The sequence below is a fragment of the Myxocyprinus asiaticus genome, chromosome 9, assembly GCF_019703515.2.
Source record: "Myxocyprinus asiaticus isolate MX2 ecotype Aquarium Trade chromosome 9, UBuf_Myxa_2, whole genome shotgun sequence".
NCBI classification, from domain to species: domain Eukaryota; kingdom Metazoa; phylum Chordata; class Actinopteri; order Cypriniformes; family Catostomidae; genus Myxocyprinus; species Myxocyprinus asiaticus.
Window position 1 is genome coordinate 44060725 of NC_059352.1, and position 19854 is coordinate 44080578.

Here is a 19854-nt window from a genome sequence, read left to right on the forward strand (position 1 = left end):
GATACGGATTGATAGAAGCGGAGAGCCCGTTTGTCCACATGATGGTGTGAGGATCTGGATGGTGGGAAAACAAAAGAATGTTCAGTGATTAAGTCAAAAGATGATCAGTATGTAATTGTAACTACATCAGATATTATTAATAAAACACAGGAACTTGTTGCGTGGGCATTTTTTGCCTCCATATTTTTAAATTTGGGGATGTTTTTGTTAATTTTGGTGGCATTTTTGCCCCAAGTCCCTGTTAATATCTGACACTATTGACATTGTATCTTTCTAAGGTATTGAAAAGTTTATTTTAGACATATAGAAGCAAGTAAACAAGATATCCCCACATATATGTCAAACTACATTGTGTTAATGTTTGGTACAGTTGGAGTCACGTGGCGCCATGCGGGTGTCGGACGTGTGAACGGTGAGCTTTGCGCACTTTGGTAGTTTTTATTTCTTAAACCAGTGAGATTCAATACACCCTGCTACATAACTGTTCTAAGAAGTCAACATGGCAAATAATTCAAAATCCTCGGGCTCTGGAGATATTAATAGACACTTATGTGCTCAAGCTAATACCCCAGACAGGGCCACAGACCAGGGACTCGGTTTGGACGGTGTGGCGGGAGAAATTCAACGGCAACTGTCCAGTATGTCTGTAATGCTGGAGAAGGTCGTGGCGGACTTGGAGGATCTTGAGGTAATACGTCGATCGATCACTTCCATGGAGGCGAAATAATCTGAGGTGGTTACTAGAGTGTCGGACGTCGAGAAATGGATCGATTATCTGGAGTCATCGGAGAGGGAATTAGCTGCTAACCCACTAGCAACCAAAGTAGATTTGGAACGCATTTGGGAAAAGCTGGAAGACGTTGAAAATTGTAATCGGCAAAACAGCGTCCGAATTGTTGGAATTCCTGAGCATGAGGAAGGTCGAGATATGGGAAAATTCCTAGATGAGCTCTTCCTGAGTCTGCTCAACATAACAGGCCATAAGCTGGAAATCGATCGAGCTTACAGGCTCCCGGTTCGGAGATTGGCTGAGGGAGACAGGCCCCGATCAATTCTGGCCAAATTTCTGAGATCATCCGATCATCTTGTGTTACGTGAGGAGTAAAGGAAGGCTTTCTTGGAAGAACCACAACATTTTCTTGTTCCCAGACTTTGCGAATTCAACAAGAGAGAAACGTGATCGATTCAAAGAATGCCAGAAACTCTTACATCAACGGAAGGTCGCTTTTGTGCTGATGTTCCCGGCCAAATTGAGAATAGATACTAAGGATGGCCGCAAAATATTTACATGCCCACAGCAAGCATTGTCCTTCATAGAGACAATGGAGTGAGTAAGCCATTTGGTGATTTTCATGTTGCGCCCAAGTGAGCTTGACTTGCTGAACATACACTTGACTGTCTGAGGAAGCTGATCACCTTTTTGTTTCTTTTTGTGTTTGTTCCACCTAGCGGCTAGAGTTTGTTTTGTGGAATAACACTCCTTCAAGAAACATTTGCATCGACAGAATGCAAGAAACTCTTACATTAACGGAAGGTCGCTTTTGCACTGATGTTCCCAGCCAAATTGAGAATAGATGCTAAGGATGGCCACAAAATATTTACATGCCCACAACAAGCAATGTCTTTCATAAAATCAATGGACTGTGGAAGTCATGGTGTGTTTCTCACATTGCTCCTAATTGAGCTTGACTCACTGAACATTCACTTGACCATCTGAGGAAACTAGGTGCCTGTTTTGTTTCTTTTTGTGCTGGTTGCGCCAAGCAGCTGAAGTTTGTTTTGTGGAATAACACTCCTCCGGGACAGTTGTGGATGAATCTGCACATGCCTTGTGGTTATGCCTCCTATTGGCTGGAGTTTGTTTTGTGGAGTATTTTTATTGCATGACACTGGAAGGATTAGGTCATCTGCTGCCCTCATGATCAACCGGCTCACTGAACATTCGTTTGACTGCCTGAGGAAACTGAACGTTTTTTTTGTTTGTTTTTTTTGTGCTGGTTCCGCTAGCGGCTGGAGCTTGTTTTGTGGAGGAACACACCTTCAGGACAGTTTTTTGAATTAATCTACATGTTCTTTGTGTTTATTCTGCATATTGACTGGAGTTTGTTTTATAGATTATTTTCTGTTATGTAATTCTGTCTCACAAAATTTGTATAGACACACCGGACTTGAGCAATTGAGATACTGGGACTCTCGTACCCATCTCCGTGCACCACTCCTGAAATGGGGGCGCTCCAGCCAACCTCCATCCCCTTTAAATAATTTGTCTGGCGATCATTACACTGGTCAGAACCCAATTTTTTATGTGTTCATTCCCCACATCGATGACCGCCCCATCGCCCAAAACACAGAGTCTGGGACAAAACAAAATACGAGTGCCCAATACGCCACACATAAAATTCTGAACCTTCAACCAAAATTCTTGGATGTTAACACACCACCAAAAAACATGGGTTATGTCTCTATCTTCTGATTGGCATCGCCAGCAGGTGGGTGTGTCTTTAAGACCAAGCCTATACAATCTAGAGGGGGTCCAATAGAATCAATGTAAAATCTTGAATTGTATAAGGCGCACCCTTGCATCTCTAGATGCAGACTTGACATTTTTTAGAATCCTAGCCCACACTCCTTCCTCCAATACCAAGTTTAAATCTTTCTCCCATAATCTCTTGACAGAAGTTAAAGCTCTGTCCCTCAGACTCTGAAATAGCAGAGAGTAATACACTGATGCCTCATGACCTTTTCCAAAAGCAGTAATCACCACTCCCATAGTATCTGCCACTTTAGGGGGGGTGTATGCTATTCCCAAAAATAGTACAGAGCAAGTGGCGCAGCTGTAGATACCTAAAGAACTGAGATCTGGGGATCCCAAAATGTTGAACCAAATTTTCAAAGGATCTCAACACACTACTCTCATACCCCCCTCACAATCCACTCTGACCAGCAGAAAGGGGATTTATTAATATATAATTTGGGGTTCAGCCATAAGCTCGAGGCAACATTTAGATAAATATCTGAATTAAACACTCTGGACACTTTTGTCCATACCGAGTGCAAATGCGAGATAACGGGGTGTAATTAACTTCTCCGGTCAGATTAATAGAAAGGCTTTGCAATGGCAAAATAGGGACAAGAACTTCCTGTTGAATACAAAACCGGGGAGGGGCTTTGCCCCTGAATTTCTGCTAAAACAATAATGACTGTTCCTAAATAATCTTTAATCTGTTTGAGACATTTGAATTGTAGATGTTTACTTATCAATGTAATGACTCCCCTGCTCTTATTTGAGCCAGCACTAAAGAAAACATGCCCACCCCATATCTGTGTGGAACCAGCACAAAAAGGAACATAAAAGGTGCTGAGTTCCTCGAACAGTCTAGTGAATGTTCAGTGAGTCGGTCCACTCGGCTGCAACGAGTACCACAAAATAACTTACTTCATTGACTTTATGAAGGACAATGCTTGCTGGGGACATGTGAATATTTTACGGCCATCCTTAGCATCTATTCTCAATTTGGCCGGGAACATCAGTGCAAAAGCGACCTTCTGTTGATATAAGAGTTTCTTGCATTCCTTGAATCGATCACATTTCCCACTTGTCGAATTCGCAAAGTCTGGGAACAAAAAAATGCTGTGGTTCTTCCAGGAAAGCCTTCCTTTACTCCTCACCTCACGTAACACGAGATTTTTATCAGATGATCTCAGAAATTTGCCCAGAATTGATCAGGTCCTATCTCCTTCCGTGGATTGCTGAGCCGGAACCCTGTGAGCTTGCTCGATTTTCAACTTATGGGCTGTTATGTCGAGCAGACTCGGAAGGAGCCCGTCCACGAATTCCACCATATTCTGACCCTCTGCTCTCTCAGGATTTCCAACAATATGGACGTTATTCTGCTAACTACGATTCTCCATATCCTCCAACTTCTCCCAGATGTGCTCCAAATCCGCCCTGGTCGCTAGCGGATTAGCAGCTAATTCCCTCTCCGATGTCGTCCATTTCTCAACGTCCCCCACTCTTGTAACCACCTCAGTGAATTTCATCTCCATGGCAGTGATCAATCTACGTATTACAGGTTATTACAGCATTGCCAACAAGTTGAGCAATTCTTGCCGAATTTCCCGCACTTCACCGGCCAAATCTGCTCCCTGGTCCACGGCCTTGTCAGGGGCGTCAGCTTGAGCACGTAAGTGTCAATTAATGTCTCCTGAGCCTGAGAATTTTGAATTCTTTGACATATTGTCTTCCGAGAACAGTTATGGAACAGGGTGTATCGAATCTCACTGGTTTATGACAATAAACTAGCAAAGTCCGAAACTTGCATGGCATCACTTGACTCCCCGGAAATGCATTGATGATGAGAGAGGTCAACAGAGAATGGCAAGACTGGTACGAAGTGACAAAGTCTATGGTAACTCAGATAACTGCTCTGTACAATTGTGGTGAGAAGAACAGACTGGCGTTGTTTTGGCAGCATGGGGGGAACTACACAATATTAGGCAGGTGGTTTTATTGTTGTGTATTAGCAGTGTATTATATACATTTTCTAGGGGCATTCTCAAAATATATAATTTCCCTAAAAAGTAGTTTCAGGATATTGAAAATAAAAACATTGAACAATGAAGTGTGTATAATCACTAAATCCCCTGCTTTCCATTTGATCATTTAACTACAATACTAGCTGACTCATAATTTTTGGTTATCATCTCTGCATGTTATTGTGGCAATCCAATCCAATGGGTATTTAATATGAAAGATAGGTAGTAGTCCTTCTTTATGAAATAAATGGCAGAATGCTAAAAGGAACAAAGGGAAAGAATGCAAAAGACAACAAACACCAATAACATTTAATTGTTGTTTTGTCCTGTCCATGTGACACTCTCACTGGCAAAACAATCAGATGACCACAGTTCCTCCCAGCTACAGTAAACATGATGTTTTGTAGATTAGATTTACAATTCATTTCTTATTCTTACTACCAAGACCATAAACACATATAAGAATTTTGGGGGATTGAAATTTAATCATTAAGGGACTTACATACATCCACTAAAAATGACCTTGGGACCAGTTGGTTTAAAAGTAATTGAAAAAATGTTAGTATTGAGAAAAGTCATCATTTGTTTGCAGATGTCACCTTGTTTGATTTTTTTAATTTTATTTTTAATTGTATTTTTATTTCTTTTTTTGTCATCTAGTCTAATGACAATTATACATTTTTAAGTGTGACTTAAGTGTGACTCCTTTTTTGCCTTCACTGTATACACTAAAATGCACCTCTGCTGACCTGCCCTGTATCAGTGGACAAATGTAAAACTGTTGGATGGAGAGGTATAAAGATAAAAATATAAGTGAATTCAGTATCTAAACTTCCTGTCATCCTGTCTATTTCCTGTCTTTGTCATATGCAGCAATAGCACTCATGGGCCACTCATGAGGAAGGAGTCTTTCTTCTTTCATGATGTGATGGAAGGATGTGGTTTCTTAAACACACAAAATGTGCGTTGTTAATTTTATGCATGGATGAGGAAGTTTGTGCAAGTGAATGAGAAGGGAGGTTCAGAGAAGGGAGGTACTTTTATGCATCTGTTGTACCACTTGAAATCATAAACATCTTTTATAATATACAAATACACACACATACAGGACTTTTAAAGCTCTGATAACTGTGAGCACAGGAAAACATGGAACATTTTGGGGTCAGCACAAAAAGAATGTCATTTTGTGGGTATCTTCTCACAGCTTTGATCATCATTAGGCAGCATTTTTCTGGTAAGTTTGTTATTATCACTATCCTCAGAACATATCTGATACATTGTAATCTAAGCCACGTAGCAAATCACTTGGTGTATGCTCTCTTCACATACTATAAAATCTACAGTAATTACTATATGTGTCTTTAAACTTTTAAATGGCTGGTTGTCTTAATTCTTGATGAAAGTGATTTTGGGGGAATTAGGGTTGAACATAACTTGTTATTACATAACTGTTCTTTATAAATTTATTGCAATCCCTGGTAAAAAAAAATATATATATATAAAAAAAAAAGACCACATAGACCACACTGTTCCTGTGCTGGTTTTGTGCTGGTCTAGCAAAGCCATTATGATCACCAACAAAACTAGCTGATGAATCTGGTCAATCTGGTCTGGTTACCATATTCTATGAAGTTGATTGACCAGAGTAGTCTTGCTGGTTAAGCTAGTTAGGATGCATGGTGGGGACATCCAATACTCCAGCTGGGTGTTTCAGTAGATATGAGTACCTCTTGCGTTATAGAAATAAGAAAAATGTGTACTCACCATATTTTTATATCTACCAAATTGAACAATTGCTTGATCCTATCTTTCCGGGCTTTAAATATGTTTAAGACTGTAAAGAGGACTTAGAGTTTTATATACAATAATATATAGGCTCTTTCTTTGTTCTTCCAGCTGCAGGACAGCCCTCTGTCCTAGAAGCTCCTACCCTGACCCAGGTAGCTGCGAGGGTTTCATCTGTTGAGTTGTTGTGCCAGGCCCCTCAGGGTTATGGTGGTTTTATATTTAAACTCTTCAAAGTACAACAGCTAATAGACACTGTACAGCATTCAAGCGAACAGCGAGAGGCTCGCTTTGTGCTTAGGGGAAACGATACAGACAACAAGAATCTGTACTGTTGTCAGTACCAGAACAGCATGTACAGTTCTTACATGAAGCCAGAGCCAAAAAGTGAGTATAAACTCATAGAAATCCATCCATCCATCCAACTATCAATTTATTTATCTGTCCATCCATCCATCTATATATCTGTCTATCTATCCATCCATCCATCCATCCATGATTCTGACTGGTCAATCACAGTGTTCAATGGTCAAATATACTTCTATAATGAGTCCAAACTGTTTATTTGACAATATTTAATGTCCATTTATTAACTAATTTGGTAAGTAGCTGTACAATAAGCAGCATTTTGTAATTATGATCATACTATTAAAAATAATATTATACATATAATAATAATGATAATAATAATAATAAAAATAATATTTATTATAATATATATGATGCATCTACAATAATACCATAAGATATGATATTTATAAATTATAGGATCTATATATAATGTCATTTTTCATGTATATTAAGTTTTGTTCAGTGTGTGGATCTAAGTGAATCTCTGTTGTCACATTGGTTTATAGTTTAGCAAGTAGGCTGCTGTGTTGAGGTGGGAAATGCTTTGAGGTGTGACAGTTAAAAAAACAGCTCTGTCAGTCTCTGCAAGTAACCGCCAAAGCAAGATACTCCACCCAATAGTACGTCTTTTCATCTTTAGTGTTGTATTTCAAACTGTATCTCAATATTTATTTCTCTTTTTCTCACCATACAGTTTCCATCTCGACCCCTCCACCCCCTCATCTGGTGGTGGAGCCTTCTAGTGGTCATGCTATGCTTGGTCAGACACTGTCATTCCACTGTCAGGCTCCACTTACCCCTCAGGAGCTCCCAGAGGCTTTCCTTTTGCTCCAGAGGGCTAGAGGAACCCCAGGCTCCATGGTGGCCCCTGCCAAGCTGGTATCCCAATCCCAGCAGTCTCGCTTCAGTGTGAGGATAATAGCACATGAGGACGGTGGGGAGTACATGTGCCTCTACCAAATCACATTACCAAAGATGGGACAAATGAACTCTACAGCAAGTCAGCCTGTTTACATAAATGTGATAGGTGAGAAGACAACTATTGGACTGGTGTGCATGGTTTCTGATCAGGTCTTGTGTTGTCCTCTAAAGTATTTAATCATTTTAGAATATCTTAGATATGATAAAACATAAGATACTGAGTGGTGCTTACTAAGGCAAGTATCATTATTACTATTGATCAGACTTAGGATTGGTATCTGAACAAACCCCTAACAAACTCCTAAAGGATTAAACTTGGGCACATAACTCGTCCCACACTGTATGTGACATGAATACCTCTAATAATGTAATTTGTTAGGAGAGATCTGCTATCGCTTATCTAAGAAGATTTTTGCTGGATAAAATTACGATAAAGTTGGTGAAAAAAAATACCATTTACTCACACTGGAGGAGGGACCCAAGTCAAATTTAGAGAGAATATAATCTTGGGGGTGGGATATTTTGACTTGGGCCAGTAAGCAATCACCTGGCGACCACCCATAACTCCTAGCAACCACCTAGCAATGCCCTAGCAATGACCAGAACAATCTAGCAAACGCATAGCAAACACCCAGACCACCCTAGAGGCCCTTTAACACTAAACGTGACATGAAAAAACAAGATGAATCGCTGACAAATGGCCACCACACCAAAACCGATCGGAATATTTGTCGTCAGTCCATCCACTCTGGTAAAATAGGTGGCACACAAACGTCTGCAGACCCAACTGCAAGTTCAAATACAGTATGTGGTTTTTGTATGGTTTGTATTTATTACAGTATGATTTAAGTTCAGTGTTTACATTTCTCTGAGCATTTCGATTCATTTTGAGGAATATAGAGGCTTTGTTCTTTGTGTGAGTGTGACGAGTAAAGAATGTTCTTGCATAAATCTGCATTTGTTTGATATATCACTTTTTATAGCACTATGGTGATGACTTGCATAAAAACGTAGGCAAAGAATTCACACAGAAACTATTTAACCCATGTTCTTGAGTCAGCAAACGTGGATTGACATTGACTGTTTCTTGCACTTTATTTAGGTTTTCCGTTTTTGCCACAGCAGTGCATCATTAATGTTCATATCACTGTGTGCGTTTTCTCTAAGAGCTCCCAGTCCCCACTCTGTCCATATCCCACCACGGGGGTGAAGTTTTGGAGTGTGTGGGGTCACCCTCATATCCACAGGCCTTCTTCTCTTTATTTATTGTGGACACCCTGTCACATTACGCGACCCATCAGGCTTCCCTGACCCAACACAGTGCGAGATTTCCCTTACCCACACGATATGAACACAACACAATGTTTCAGTGTCAGTATAGTGTGCAACTGGGCAACTCCTGGGCATACTCCAAAATGAGCATCCCAGTGACTCTCCCATGTATTAAAGGTGTGTATTCTTTTTTTAATGTGACATGATAATGCTTAAAATACAAGTCACTTTCTACAAATACTGTACACTTTGACATCCCACTACTTAAAAAAAAAAAAACACATTGTAGGCACAAATCTTCAGCTAGCCCACACTGAGCTTAACTAAATTTGCAACCATGTTACTTTCAACTTGCAGTTTGTTATTTGATAAAATTTGTCAGTTTAATTTTGACTTTTATTTAATGTTTCCTGTTAAAACACAAATCACAGAAATCAAGGTTTAAACTACTATATATTTAGACCCAAATTCTGGTAACATACCTCATAAAATAAATGGAAAATAAAACCGCTCATATAATATTTAGTTTGAGCTTCTGAGGCTGACAATAACATTTTTAAAAGGTTAAGTACCTCTTTTCACTGACCAAAAAATTAGTTTCTAAAGAGTTTCAGGCCCTATTTTGTACCATATTTGTGGAAAGTACAAAAATATGTAAACTTAACATATAAACTCTGACTGATTGCATGATTTTTCAGGTCATCACTTATGCACACCATCCTCTGCAGGTAACATTTACTATGGTCTTGTACCTCACCACAGTAATGCAGAAAATCAAATGTGCCCAGCTGAAATAAAAAGGTATTTTTAAGACACTTTCCTTTGTTCTTCATCTTTGGAAAGGCAACACAGGGAACACAGACCTGGCACTCATTGTTGGCTCTGTGTCTGCGGGTGTTCTGGTCCTCATGGCGGTGTCACTCCTGGGCTTTGCCATACACAGACATGGTGAGTATTAGATATCTATTAATTTTAAGTAGCCCACATGTTTCCTGATCAGAGATCAAGTCTGTTGTGTTATGAACTCGAACTTGAAAAGAATATAGAATATGGTGATTAACCTCTTGATCCATTAAATTAAATGCTGGAATGAAAACAACAGACTTTGGTTTCTCATTCATGCATGTAATCCTCATTAATATAAATTGCATTGCAATCTCTTTCCATTTATTTTTAGTCAAAGCTACGGCAGTGAGTAGGAGGCAAAGGTGAGAAACAGTAATGAAGCATACCTGATATTTGATTAAAATTACATTTGTTTTTTATTTACTATATTATTTTCACTAGTTAATCATTTGCCAGACACTTTTATCTAAAGCACTTTAACAGTAAATCCAGGCATTATCACTATGCACTGTAAAATCTAATTAGTTGACCTTGCTTAGATTTTTAAGGTAACGGTTTGCATGCTTTTTAAACATACTTATTTGGCTCAAGTAAACTGAACTTAATTTTTTAAGTAACATTAAATAGTTCCAAGTAAACTTAACTCACCTGTGATTAAAGTATCATTGTTTTTATTTAATTATTTAAATTGAGGTATAGTACGTCTTATACATTATAAAGGAAATTATGACTGGAATCTCGGTTAGCTATATTGCTCATTAGATTCTCCATAGTACTTCTTAGTGCACATAAATCTGCACTTTTGTAAAGTTCAATTAAGTAAAGAAGAATGGCTAAAATGTTAAAAGCTCCAAGTTCACTAGAGGTAACACTAAATCACCCTAATGGTGACTTCACACAAATCACAACTCAACCAGCTACAACAAAACAACAACAATAGTCATAAGAATGAAAACTATATACATTTTTAAATAACAATAACAATATTTTCCATTGTTTAGACCAAACATACATAATATGTGTATTCCACAGAGCCGCAATTTTGTACTTGATAATTTTGAGTTAGTAGGACTTGAAGCCGAATTTTATAGAACATATATATATTTGGGAGGTCACGTGACGCCATGCAAGAAGCAGACGTGTGAGCGACGAGCTCTGCGCACTTTGCTAAATTTGTATTATTTTCATGTTATAATCTGGTGAAATTTGATACACCCAGTTACACATTTGTTCTTTGAGGCAAAACATGGCAAAGAAGTCAAAATCCTCAGGCTCTGGAGACATTAAAAGACACTTACGTGTTCAGGATAAAAGCCTCGACAGGCCTACAGACCGGGGACTTGATTTGGATGGCGTGGGGGGAGAGGTGATCCAGCGTCAGTTGTCCAACATGTCGGTGATGTTGACGAAGGTTCTTGCTGACTTGGAGGATCTCGCTGTAATACGTCGATCGATTACGGTGATGGAAATAAAATTATCTGAGTTAGTTACAGGAGTTACTGATGTTGAGGGACGAATCGATTGTCTGGAATCTTTGGAGAGGGAATTAACCGCTAATCCGCCTGCGACCAAAGTTGATTTGGGACATCTCCTTGATAAGCTTGAAGATCTTGAAAATAGAAGCCGCAGGAATAACATTCAAATTGTTGGAATTCCTGAGCATGAGGAAGGCAGAGATATGGTGAAATTCCTAGACGAGCTTTTCCCGAGTCTGCTCGACATAACAGGCCACAAGCTGGAAATCGTGCGAGCTCACAGAGTCCCAGCTCACAGATTTGCTGAGGGAGATAGGCCCCGATTGATTCTGGCCAGATTTCTGAGATCATCCGATAAAGATCTTTTGTTGCACCAGGCGAGGAGCAAAGGGAAGCTTTCTTGGAAGAACCATAATATTTTCTTATTCCCGGACTTTGTGAGTTCGACAAGAGAGAAACGCGATCGGTTCGAGGAATGTAAGAAACTCTTACATCAGCGAAAAATCACTTTTGCTCTGATGTTTCCAGCCAAACTGAGAATAGAAACGAAGGACGGTCACAAAGTATTTACATGTCCCAATCAGGCAATATCTTTTATTGAATCAATGGGTGAGTAAACCATTGGGTGTTTCTCATGTGAGTGGGTCGACTCGTTGTACTTACTCTGGCTTTTGAGGAAGCTGGGCATCATTTTGGTTTCTTTTTGCTTTTTGCGTTGGCACCGCTGAGCGGCTGGAGTTTGTTTTGTGAATAACACTTTTCCTTAAAGAAACTTTTGCATTGACGAAAGATTATTTTTGCATTGAAGTTCCCGGTCAGTTTGAGAGTGGACACTATGGATGACCGCAAAATATCTACATGCTCACACAAAGGATGTCTTTTATAAAGTTGACGGATTGTGTAAGTAATGGTATATACTTTTATGCGGCCTCCGAGTGAATTGACTCGACCATCCGGGGAACCGGGATGCCGGTTTATTTTCTTTTTGTATTAGTTCCGCCTAGCGGCTGGAGCTTGTTCTATTGAATAACACTCCTTTGGAACAGCTGTGGATTAATCTGTTCATTCTTCATGCTTATACCTCCTGCTGGCTGGAGTTTGTTTTGTTTAGTATTTTTACGGGACATTGGAATGATTACATCATCCGCTGAACTCATAACAGCCGGCTCACTGAACATTCGTTTGTCTGTCTGAGGAATCTGAATGGTTTTATATCAGCTGGAATTTGTTTTGTGGAAGATCACACCTTTGAGACAGTTGCGTGAATGAATCTACATGTTCTTTGTGTTCATTCTTCCTATTGGCTGGGGTTTATTTTACAAAGTATTTTCTGTTATGTAATTTTGCCTCACAAATTCGTGAGGCAAAATTGAGCAATCCGATGGCAAAGTTGTCGTGGGGGCTCGTGAGCGTTCATGGACCTTTTGAGTTTAGAGGGATTGTCACCGGTTGGTGCTTTTGTGCGCAGGGTTAACGCGCACATTTTTCTTTTTTCTGTTTGTTTTGTTTGGGGGGAAGTTCGGGGTTTAATTGTTTCACTAATGGGGAATGTGGTCTGTATAATTTTGTTTTTGACACACAATTTATTTTTTCTACTATATTCTACTCTTTTGAACCCATCTGGTAGGGACTATACATTTTTTTCATCAGTCCATAAGATTTATTCTAGAATAGATTTTTTTTTTTTTATATCCAAATCCCTCATTTCATCTGTTGTCGATCGCTCAATTGGAAATAGCTTAGTCTCAGATCATGCCCTGGTGAGTTTAGAGGTGTTGCCATATACAGAGAAAAAGAAATCATATAGTTGGCACCTTAATGTGTCCCTCTTGCAAAATCCTGATTTCCAACTTATGTTAAAGGCTGAAATCAATGTTTATATGGAGACCAACTGGTCCTCAGTATCCTCTGTGGGCGTGGCTTGGGAGGCACTTAAGGCGGTTATTAGGGGTCGGATCATACAGTATGCCTCATTCACCAAAAAATCCAAAGCACGAGAACTTGTGGAGTTGGAAGAAATTATTAAAAATGCAGAGGCAGAGCTGAAGCGCCGTTTGTCATCTGATGGCCTCAGAGAATTGACCCGATTGAAATACAGATATAATACTATTTTGTCGCGGAAAGTGGAGTTTTGGTTATTCAGGGCAAGACAGTCATACTTTGAGTCTGGGGACAAAGCAGGAAAACTTTTGGCATAAGATATATAAAGCAGAGAGAGGCTCTTTCTATCATTGCCTCAGTGAAATCTGCTGGTTGTGAAATATTTACCTCAGCCATTGATATTAATAATGTTTTTAAAGAATTCTACTCTGATCTCTATAGTTCCACTTCTTCATCTACTGATGAAGACATTAGAAACTTTGTGGAACCATTAGATCTCCCTAAACTGACGACTGAGCAAAAAAATTCTCTTGATTCTGAGATAACCTTGGAGGAGCTTGGCGAGGTTATTAAGGCCTTACCTACAGGTAAGTCTCCTGGGCCTGACGGCTTTGCAGCTGAGTTTTTCAAATCTTATGCAACAGAACTGGCTCCACTTTTGTTAGAAGTTTAAACTGAATCATTAAAGAATGGAAAGCTCCCACCAACCATGACACAAGCCCGGATCAGTCTGATTCTTAAAAAGGACAAAGATCCAAGCGAGTGTAAAAGTTACCATCCAATTTCCCTGATCCAGTTAGATGTAAAAGTTTTGGCTAATCGATTAAGTTATGACATATATATAGATCAGGTGGGGTTTATTCGAGGCCATAGCTCTTCTGATAACATTAGGCGTCTCATCAATATCATGTGGTCAGTAGCGAATGAACAATCTCTGGTCGCTTCCATCTCACTTGACGCCGAAAAGGCATTTGATATGGTAGAATGGGATTATCTTTTTAAGATTTTGTAAATGTATGGGTTCGGGAGTACTTTTATTGGTTGGATTAAGCTACTTTATAGACACCCTGTAGTGGCGGTTCAAACAAATGGACTAATTTCAGATTATTTTACTCTGGATAGGGGCACCCGGCAGGGTTGCCCTCTTTCCCCATTATTGTTCTGTCTTGCCCTAGAACCATTAGCAGCCTTGATAAGAAAGGAGGATGATTTTCCAGGGGTGATTGCGGGAGGTATGGCGCATAAGCTTTTGCTTTACGCAGATGATATTTTATTATTCGTCTCTGACCCTACTAGATCTATGCCTTGCCTCCACAGAATTATTCATTCCTTTTCCAAGTTCTCAGGATACAAAGTCAGTTGGTCTAAATCCGAAGCTTTGTCTTTGACAGCGTACTGCCCAATAACGGCTTTTTAGCCGGGCGCTTTCCAGTGGCCCAAACAGGGAATTAAGTATTTGGGAATTTGATTCCAAGCAAATTTGTCTGATTTAGTTAGAGTTAGTTTTGACCCCTTAATAAAAAGTTTTTCGAATGATGTGGACAGGTGGGCTTCATTACATTTATTGATGATTGGGAAGGTTAATGTTATTAAAATGAATTGTTTTCCAAAATTCAACTACCTACTACAATCTCTCCCTGTAGATGTCCCCCTCTCTTATTTTAAGCAATTTGATAGTATAACGAAGTCCTTCATTTGGAATGGAAAGCGTCCCAGGTTACATTGCAGTAAGTTACATAGGCCGATTGACAAAGGTGGGCTAGGCCTACCCAAGATTTTGTTTTATTATTATGTATTCGGTCTCAGACATTTAGCTCATTGGTCACTTCCACCTGAGAGAGCCCCTCCCTGGTTTGGAATTGAACAGAAAGTTATTGCTCCAATTTTACTATTACAAAGCCTTTCTATTAAACTAATTGGAGAAGTTAAGTCGCACCCCATTATCTCGCATCTGCACGTGCTATGGACAAAAGTGTCCAGAGTGTTTAATTCAGACATTTATTTAAATGTTAAACCCAAAGTTGCATATTGGTGAGTCCCCTTTCTGTTGGTTGGAGTGGATTGAGAAGGGTGTTAATACACTCGGTGACCTATATGAGAGTGGTGGGTTGAGATCGTTTGAAAATTTGGTCCAACATTTTAGGATTCCTGGATCTCAGTTTTTCAGGTACTTACAGCTGCACCACCTGCTTTGTACTATTGTTGGGAGTAGCATACACCCCCCTAAAAGGGCAGATACTCTAGAAGTGGTGATTACTGCTTTTGGAAAAGGTCATGAGGCATCAGTGTATTATTCCCTGTTAATTCCGAGTCTGGGGGATGAAGCTTCAACTTCTCCCAAGAGATTATGGGAGAGAGATTTAAATTTGGTATTGGAGGAGGGAGTGTGGGCTAAGATTCTAAAAAACGTCAAGTCTACATCTAGAGATTCGAGGGTGCGTCTGATGCAATTTAAGATTTTGAATCGATTATATTGGACCCCCTCTAGATTGTATAGACTTGGTCTTAAAGACACACCCACCTGCTGGTGATGCCAATCAGAAGATGGGGACACAACCCATGTTTTTTGGGGATGTGTTAAAATACAGGAATTTTGGTTAAAGATTCAGGGATTTATGTGTGATGTGTTGGACACAAGGTTTTCATTTTGCCCCCGACTCTGCATTTTGGGTGATGGGGAAGTCATACATTTTGGGGATAGCCACTTGAGAGGTTGGGTTCTGGCCGGAGTTATGGTGGCCAGGCGAATAATACGCAGGGGGTGGAAGACGGCTGGGGCACCCTCGTTTCGGGAGTGGTGCGGCGTGATGAGCGAGATTGCGGCATTTGAGGAGGCAATCTTCAGAAGGTTAGGAAAGTGGGATTTGTTTAATAGGAAGTGGGGTGGATATTTGGATTTTTTGGAGGGTTCTCGGGGAGGGGCAGTGGAGAGGGATTTTTGATTCTTGATTTTTAATTTTTAGTTTGATGTGTATGTGCATTCTTCCTTTTTGAAAGTATTTTTTTTTAGTTTGTTTCTAATTTTTTGCTATAATTGTAAGAGACCACTGTAATGCTTGTTTGTGTCAGGTGGGGGGGATGTTCAGGGGGAAGGGTTTAATTTATATATCTAATTCCATATTTTATGTTGTGTCTATTGTTTTTTTATGAATGGAATCAATAAAAATTTTAATAACAAAAGAACATATATATTTGGGTTATGATTCCAAAATGAGACATTTCAAGTACTGTTTAATAGTACCACTTAAATGTTTTTATTAATGACAACTTTAGGGTTTAGAGAGTAATGGTAACTTACTCAGTAAAACTAGTAAGAATAGTAAAAAATTAAGTTGAGTAAACTTTTTTTTTTTTTTTTTTTTTTACAATTTGAGATAACTATTATTATTTACAGTGTGTGATAAAATGGTAATTGAACACATAACTTTGGTGTTGCTATAGCAATGCTCTACCATTTGAGCTTCAGGAACAAAAAAATATTTAGGTTATTTAAATAGTAGATTTTTAAATAATAATTAAAAATAAAAGTACACGGATGTTATATAAAAATACACAAATATGACAAAACGTATTCTGTCCACAGAGAACAAGAAAAACTCTGGAATCATGTTCACTCCAGAGATCATATTGTTGGTAAGTCATCATGATTACCTGTTTGAAGCAACGATTATTCATCTTGTTTAAAATCTTTCCATTGCTATGGCACATATCTCTGCCATCATATCATCATAAGCACCATAGATATCTGATTTTCTATCACTTTTGATTGTTTTTCCATCAGACCTCACACTGCAGCGTGTTGACATTGGATCCGAGGTAACAATGCACCATTTCTAACTTTTCAATGTAACTAATGGCTGACACTGAATTGTAACTTGTAACAATAGGTTTATAAGTAGATTTCCTTTGCATAAGGCCCCAGTCCACCAAATTTATTGAGAGAAACCTGTTTTAAAAAAAAAAAAAAAAAAAAAAAAACTTGGATGGTGACCTACAGTTACATTAGTAATCTCATATCTCACTTCAGTACTGTCATGTCCATTGTGTTGCTGAATAAAAGTCTGACATTAGATCTGGTCTGCCGTTTATTGAGACTCTGGTGTGTATACAGACTCAGTGTATCTCTATTCATGCTCTCTACTTTCTAGTCGACCGACTGACTAACTTCGTGCTCTAATATGACGTAACATAAACGTCATTGTATAAACCAATGAAATTGCTCAGAACATTACAAGTACTACGAACTGGCATTTAATTTGTCATTTATTTGGACAGGAAGGAAAGAGGAAGTTCTCATTTAAACTGTGTGAAATCTATCACATATCAGATCCATTTGCTTCACTCAGAGTTTGCCAACATCCTCCTGTTGCATTATATTCTCTGTGAGAAACACTGTGTTGTTGTTACATCACTTATGTTTAATTTATGTGTTTAACTGACTGCAGGATTTTGGACGAGCCTTTAAAAGAAGACCCTCTGTCTCAGAGCCCATCTACGACTGTCCCATGACAACCTTCATTAACCCCACCGTTTGATAATGATCTATGTATGCGCTGCTTATTTTAAGGCCAACAATTTGTATATTTGTAAAATAATGAATAAGTAAAAACATTGTTTACTGTAGTTCTTTTATTTGTTGTAGTACTCCCTCCATCCACATATCTACTTATCTCATTTATGGATTTTTGTTTCTATGTACTTTGCTGTTTATTTAAAAGCTACAACATTTTGTATATTTATAAAATAATGCATTAATAATTGTATACAGTTGTTATATGGTATGTATTTTTCAGTGAGATTTTGGATGAATTTCACTGTCATTTTCAGAAGAGATCTCTGAAAAGCCAGATATTATGTGAGTCATGTCTCAGGAAAGTATTAGCAGTTTTTGAGTGATCTTCTGCTGAACAAAAACGAAGGTTTTTAGAAGAGTATCTCAGCTCTGTAGGTCCATATAATGCAAGTAAATGGTGGCCATAATTTTGAAGTTCCAAAAAGCATATAAAGGCAGCAAAAAAAAAAATTAATCCATAAGACTCCAGTGGTTAAATCCATATCTTAAGAAGTGATATTTTACTATAAATTCTCCTTCCTGCCCAGTAGGTGATGATATATCAAGTATCAATGTGAAGTAATGTCAATTGACTAGTTTTACAGCCCTTCCTTGTCTTGTGACCCGAGCATTACAATATTTTAGCGTCTCTGATTTAAGTTTAAGTAGTACAAAGGATGTTGGTAAATTCAATTTATAATTTTCAATTCAAAACTCCAATGACTCGTTTGTGTCATTACTCAAAAATCTTCACAAAAGTCCCTGTGTGTATTCTATTAAAAAGGTTGACCGAAAAATATAGGTCTCAAATATAAGTAAATATATCATATAGCGCCAAAACCCTGAAAATTATCAAGATATTTTTTTTTCTGCTATTGCCCAGCCCTTTCATCTATTATAGGAACTAGTTTGTTTTGAAAACTTTTTAGTGTTTATTGTTTAGTGTACACTAGGGAAGTAAGAGTTTCAAGGTTTCACAATATTCCTCGGTTTTAAAACAGACGGTTATCATACCGTTGAAATCTTCTCATTGACGGTATTGCATGAAGATAAAGACATATTTTTTCAGAACTTTTCTATAATCCAAATTAGTTTAAAACAGACGGAATCTGCGACATTTACACAGAATCATATAAACTTGGCTAGATAAAATAAATCTTTAAATTGCGCCTTCCTTAAGTTGGATTTGACTGTCACTCAATTTTAAAGGTGACATGCAGGTGTCGCGAGCGCTGCGCATCATGAGCACTTCAGAAGTCCAGCACGAGCGGAGTGCAGCACGAGCGCAGCATGAGTGCAGCACGAGCGCAACATACAGACATGTCCGAGCCTGAACCTTTATTTCCGCCGCCACAGAAGTTTAAGTCCGCTGTCTGGGATTACTTGGCTATGTAAACGAACCACGAGGCACCATCAACGTTGATGGTTACCCAGTCTGTAAAGTTTGCCGCAAAAAAGTATCGGCTCAGGCGGGAAACACTTAAAACCTTAAGCACCATCTCCGTGAGCACCATCCCACGGAATTTGCGGAGACGAATGTAAGTGGAAATGGAGTACACAGGATAATAAATTATAGCCCGTTTCATAAAAACACCAGATTCAATGTAGTTTTACATTATTTGTAATGACTAGTTATGTTTATGCTTTCTGTCACATTCACAAATGCAACAAACGGATTTAAGACCTCGTTTAACTTTTCGATGTGCCAACTGTTTGTTCTTTTGCCTAAGTGCAGCGCAACAGTAGGCCAATGTGTTTGATAATACTAATAATATGTTTTATATGTAAAACATAGTACTAAATAGGGTTTACAAAATGCATGGCTTTTGGTGTTCAGGAAACTGACACTGAAAATATGCATGCAAGAAACTGACAGTGAAACTGTGGCAGAAATTGTCAGTATTGGACAAAATGCCAATTAATAAACTGCACATGAATAAAATATTTTCAGTAGGTATTGTAGAATTGAACTAAATCACAAATGCAACAAATTACTGAATGCATGCAAATGCATATTTTAAGTGTCAACCTGGACAATAATCAATACCGTGAAAATTTCATATTGTTACACCCCTAGTGTTCACATATACCTGTGTGATGTCTTAGTATTCTTACCTTACTATAACTTTGCCGATTTACATAAACCATTTATAACTCTCTTACAAACAGTTGTGATCTAGATGCCATATGGCTAATGGAAGTTTCTCTACTTTGTTTTCTGTTGCACACATAGAC

At 38.6% G+C, this 19854-nt stretch overlaps 1 protein-coding gene across 3 annotated transcripts in view; it reads left to right on the forward strand.

Annotated features, from left to right (window-relative positions):
- LOC127446643 (uncharacterized) overlaps window positions 1-19854 on the forward strand; it is a 32908-nt gene that overhangs the window by 7796 nt on the left and 5258 nt on the right. Inside the window, exons 1-10 of one of the 3 annotated variants that reach the window (XM_051707733.1) lie at window positions 5451-5770; window positions 6433-6708; window positions 7367-7699; window positions 8761-9042; window positions 9564-9593; window positions 9709-9813; window positions 10043-10073; window positions 16651-16700; window positions 16849-16883; window positions 17513-19157. In XM_051707733.1, coding sequence (XP_051563693.1) covers window positions 5683-5770; window positions 6433-6708; window positions 7367-7699; window positions 8761-9042; window positions 9564-9593; window positions 9709-9813; window positions 10043-10073; window positions 16651-16700; window positions 16849-16883; window positions 17513-17602 — 1320 coding nt within the window. In that variant the 5' untranslated portion in view covers window positions 5451-5682 and the 3' untranslated portion in view covers window positions 17603-19157. Of the gene's footprint in view, window positions 1-5445; window positions 5771-6432; window positions 6709-7366; window positions 7700-8760; window positions 9043-9563; window positions 9594-9708; window positions 9814-10042; window positions 10074-16650; window positions 16701-16848; window positions 16884-17512; window positions 19158-19854 lie in introns of those variants that run through there. The other 2 variants (XM_051707736.1, XM_051707735.1) reach the window with 2 other exon arrangements.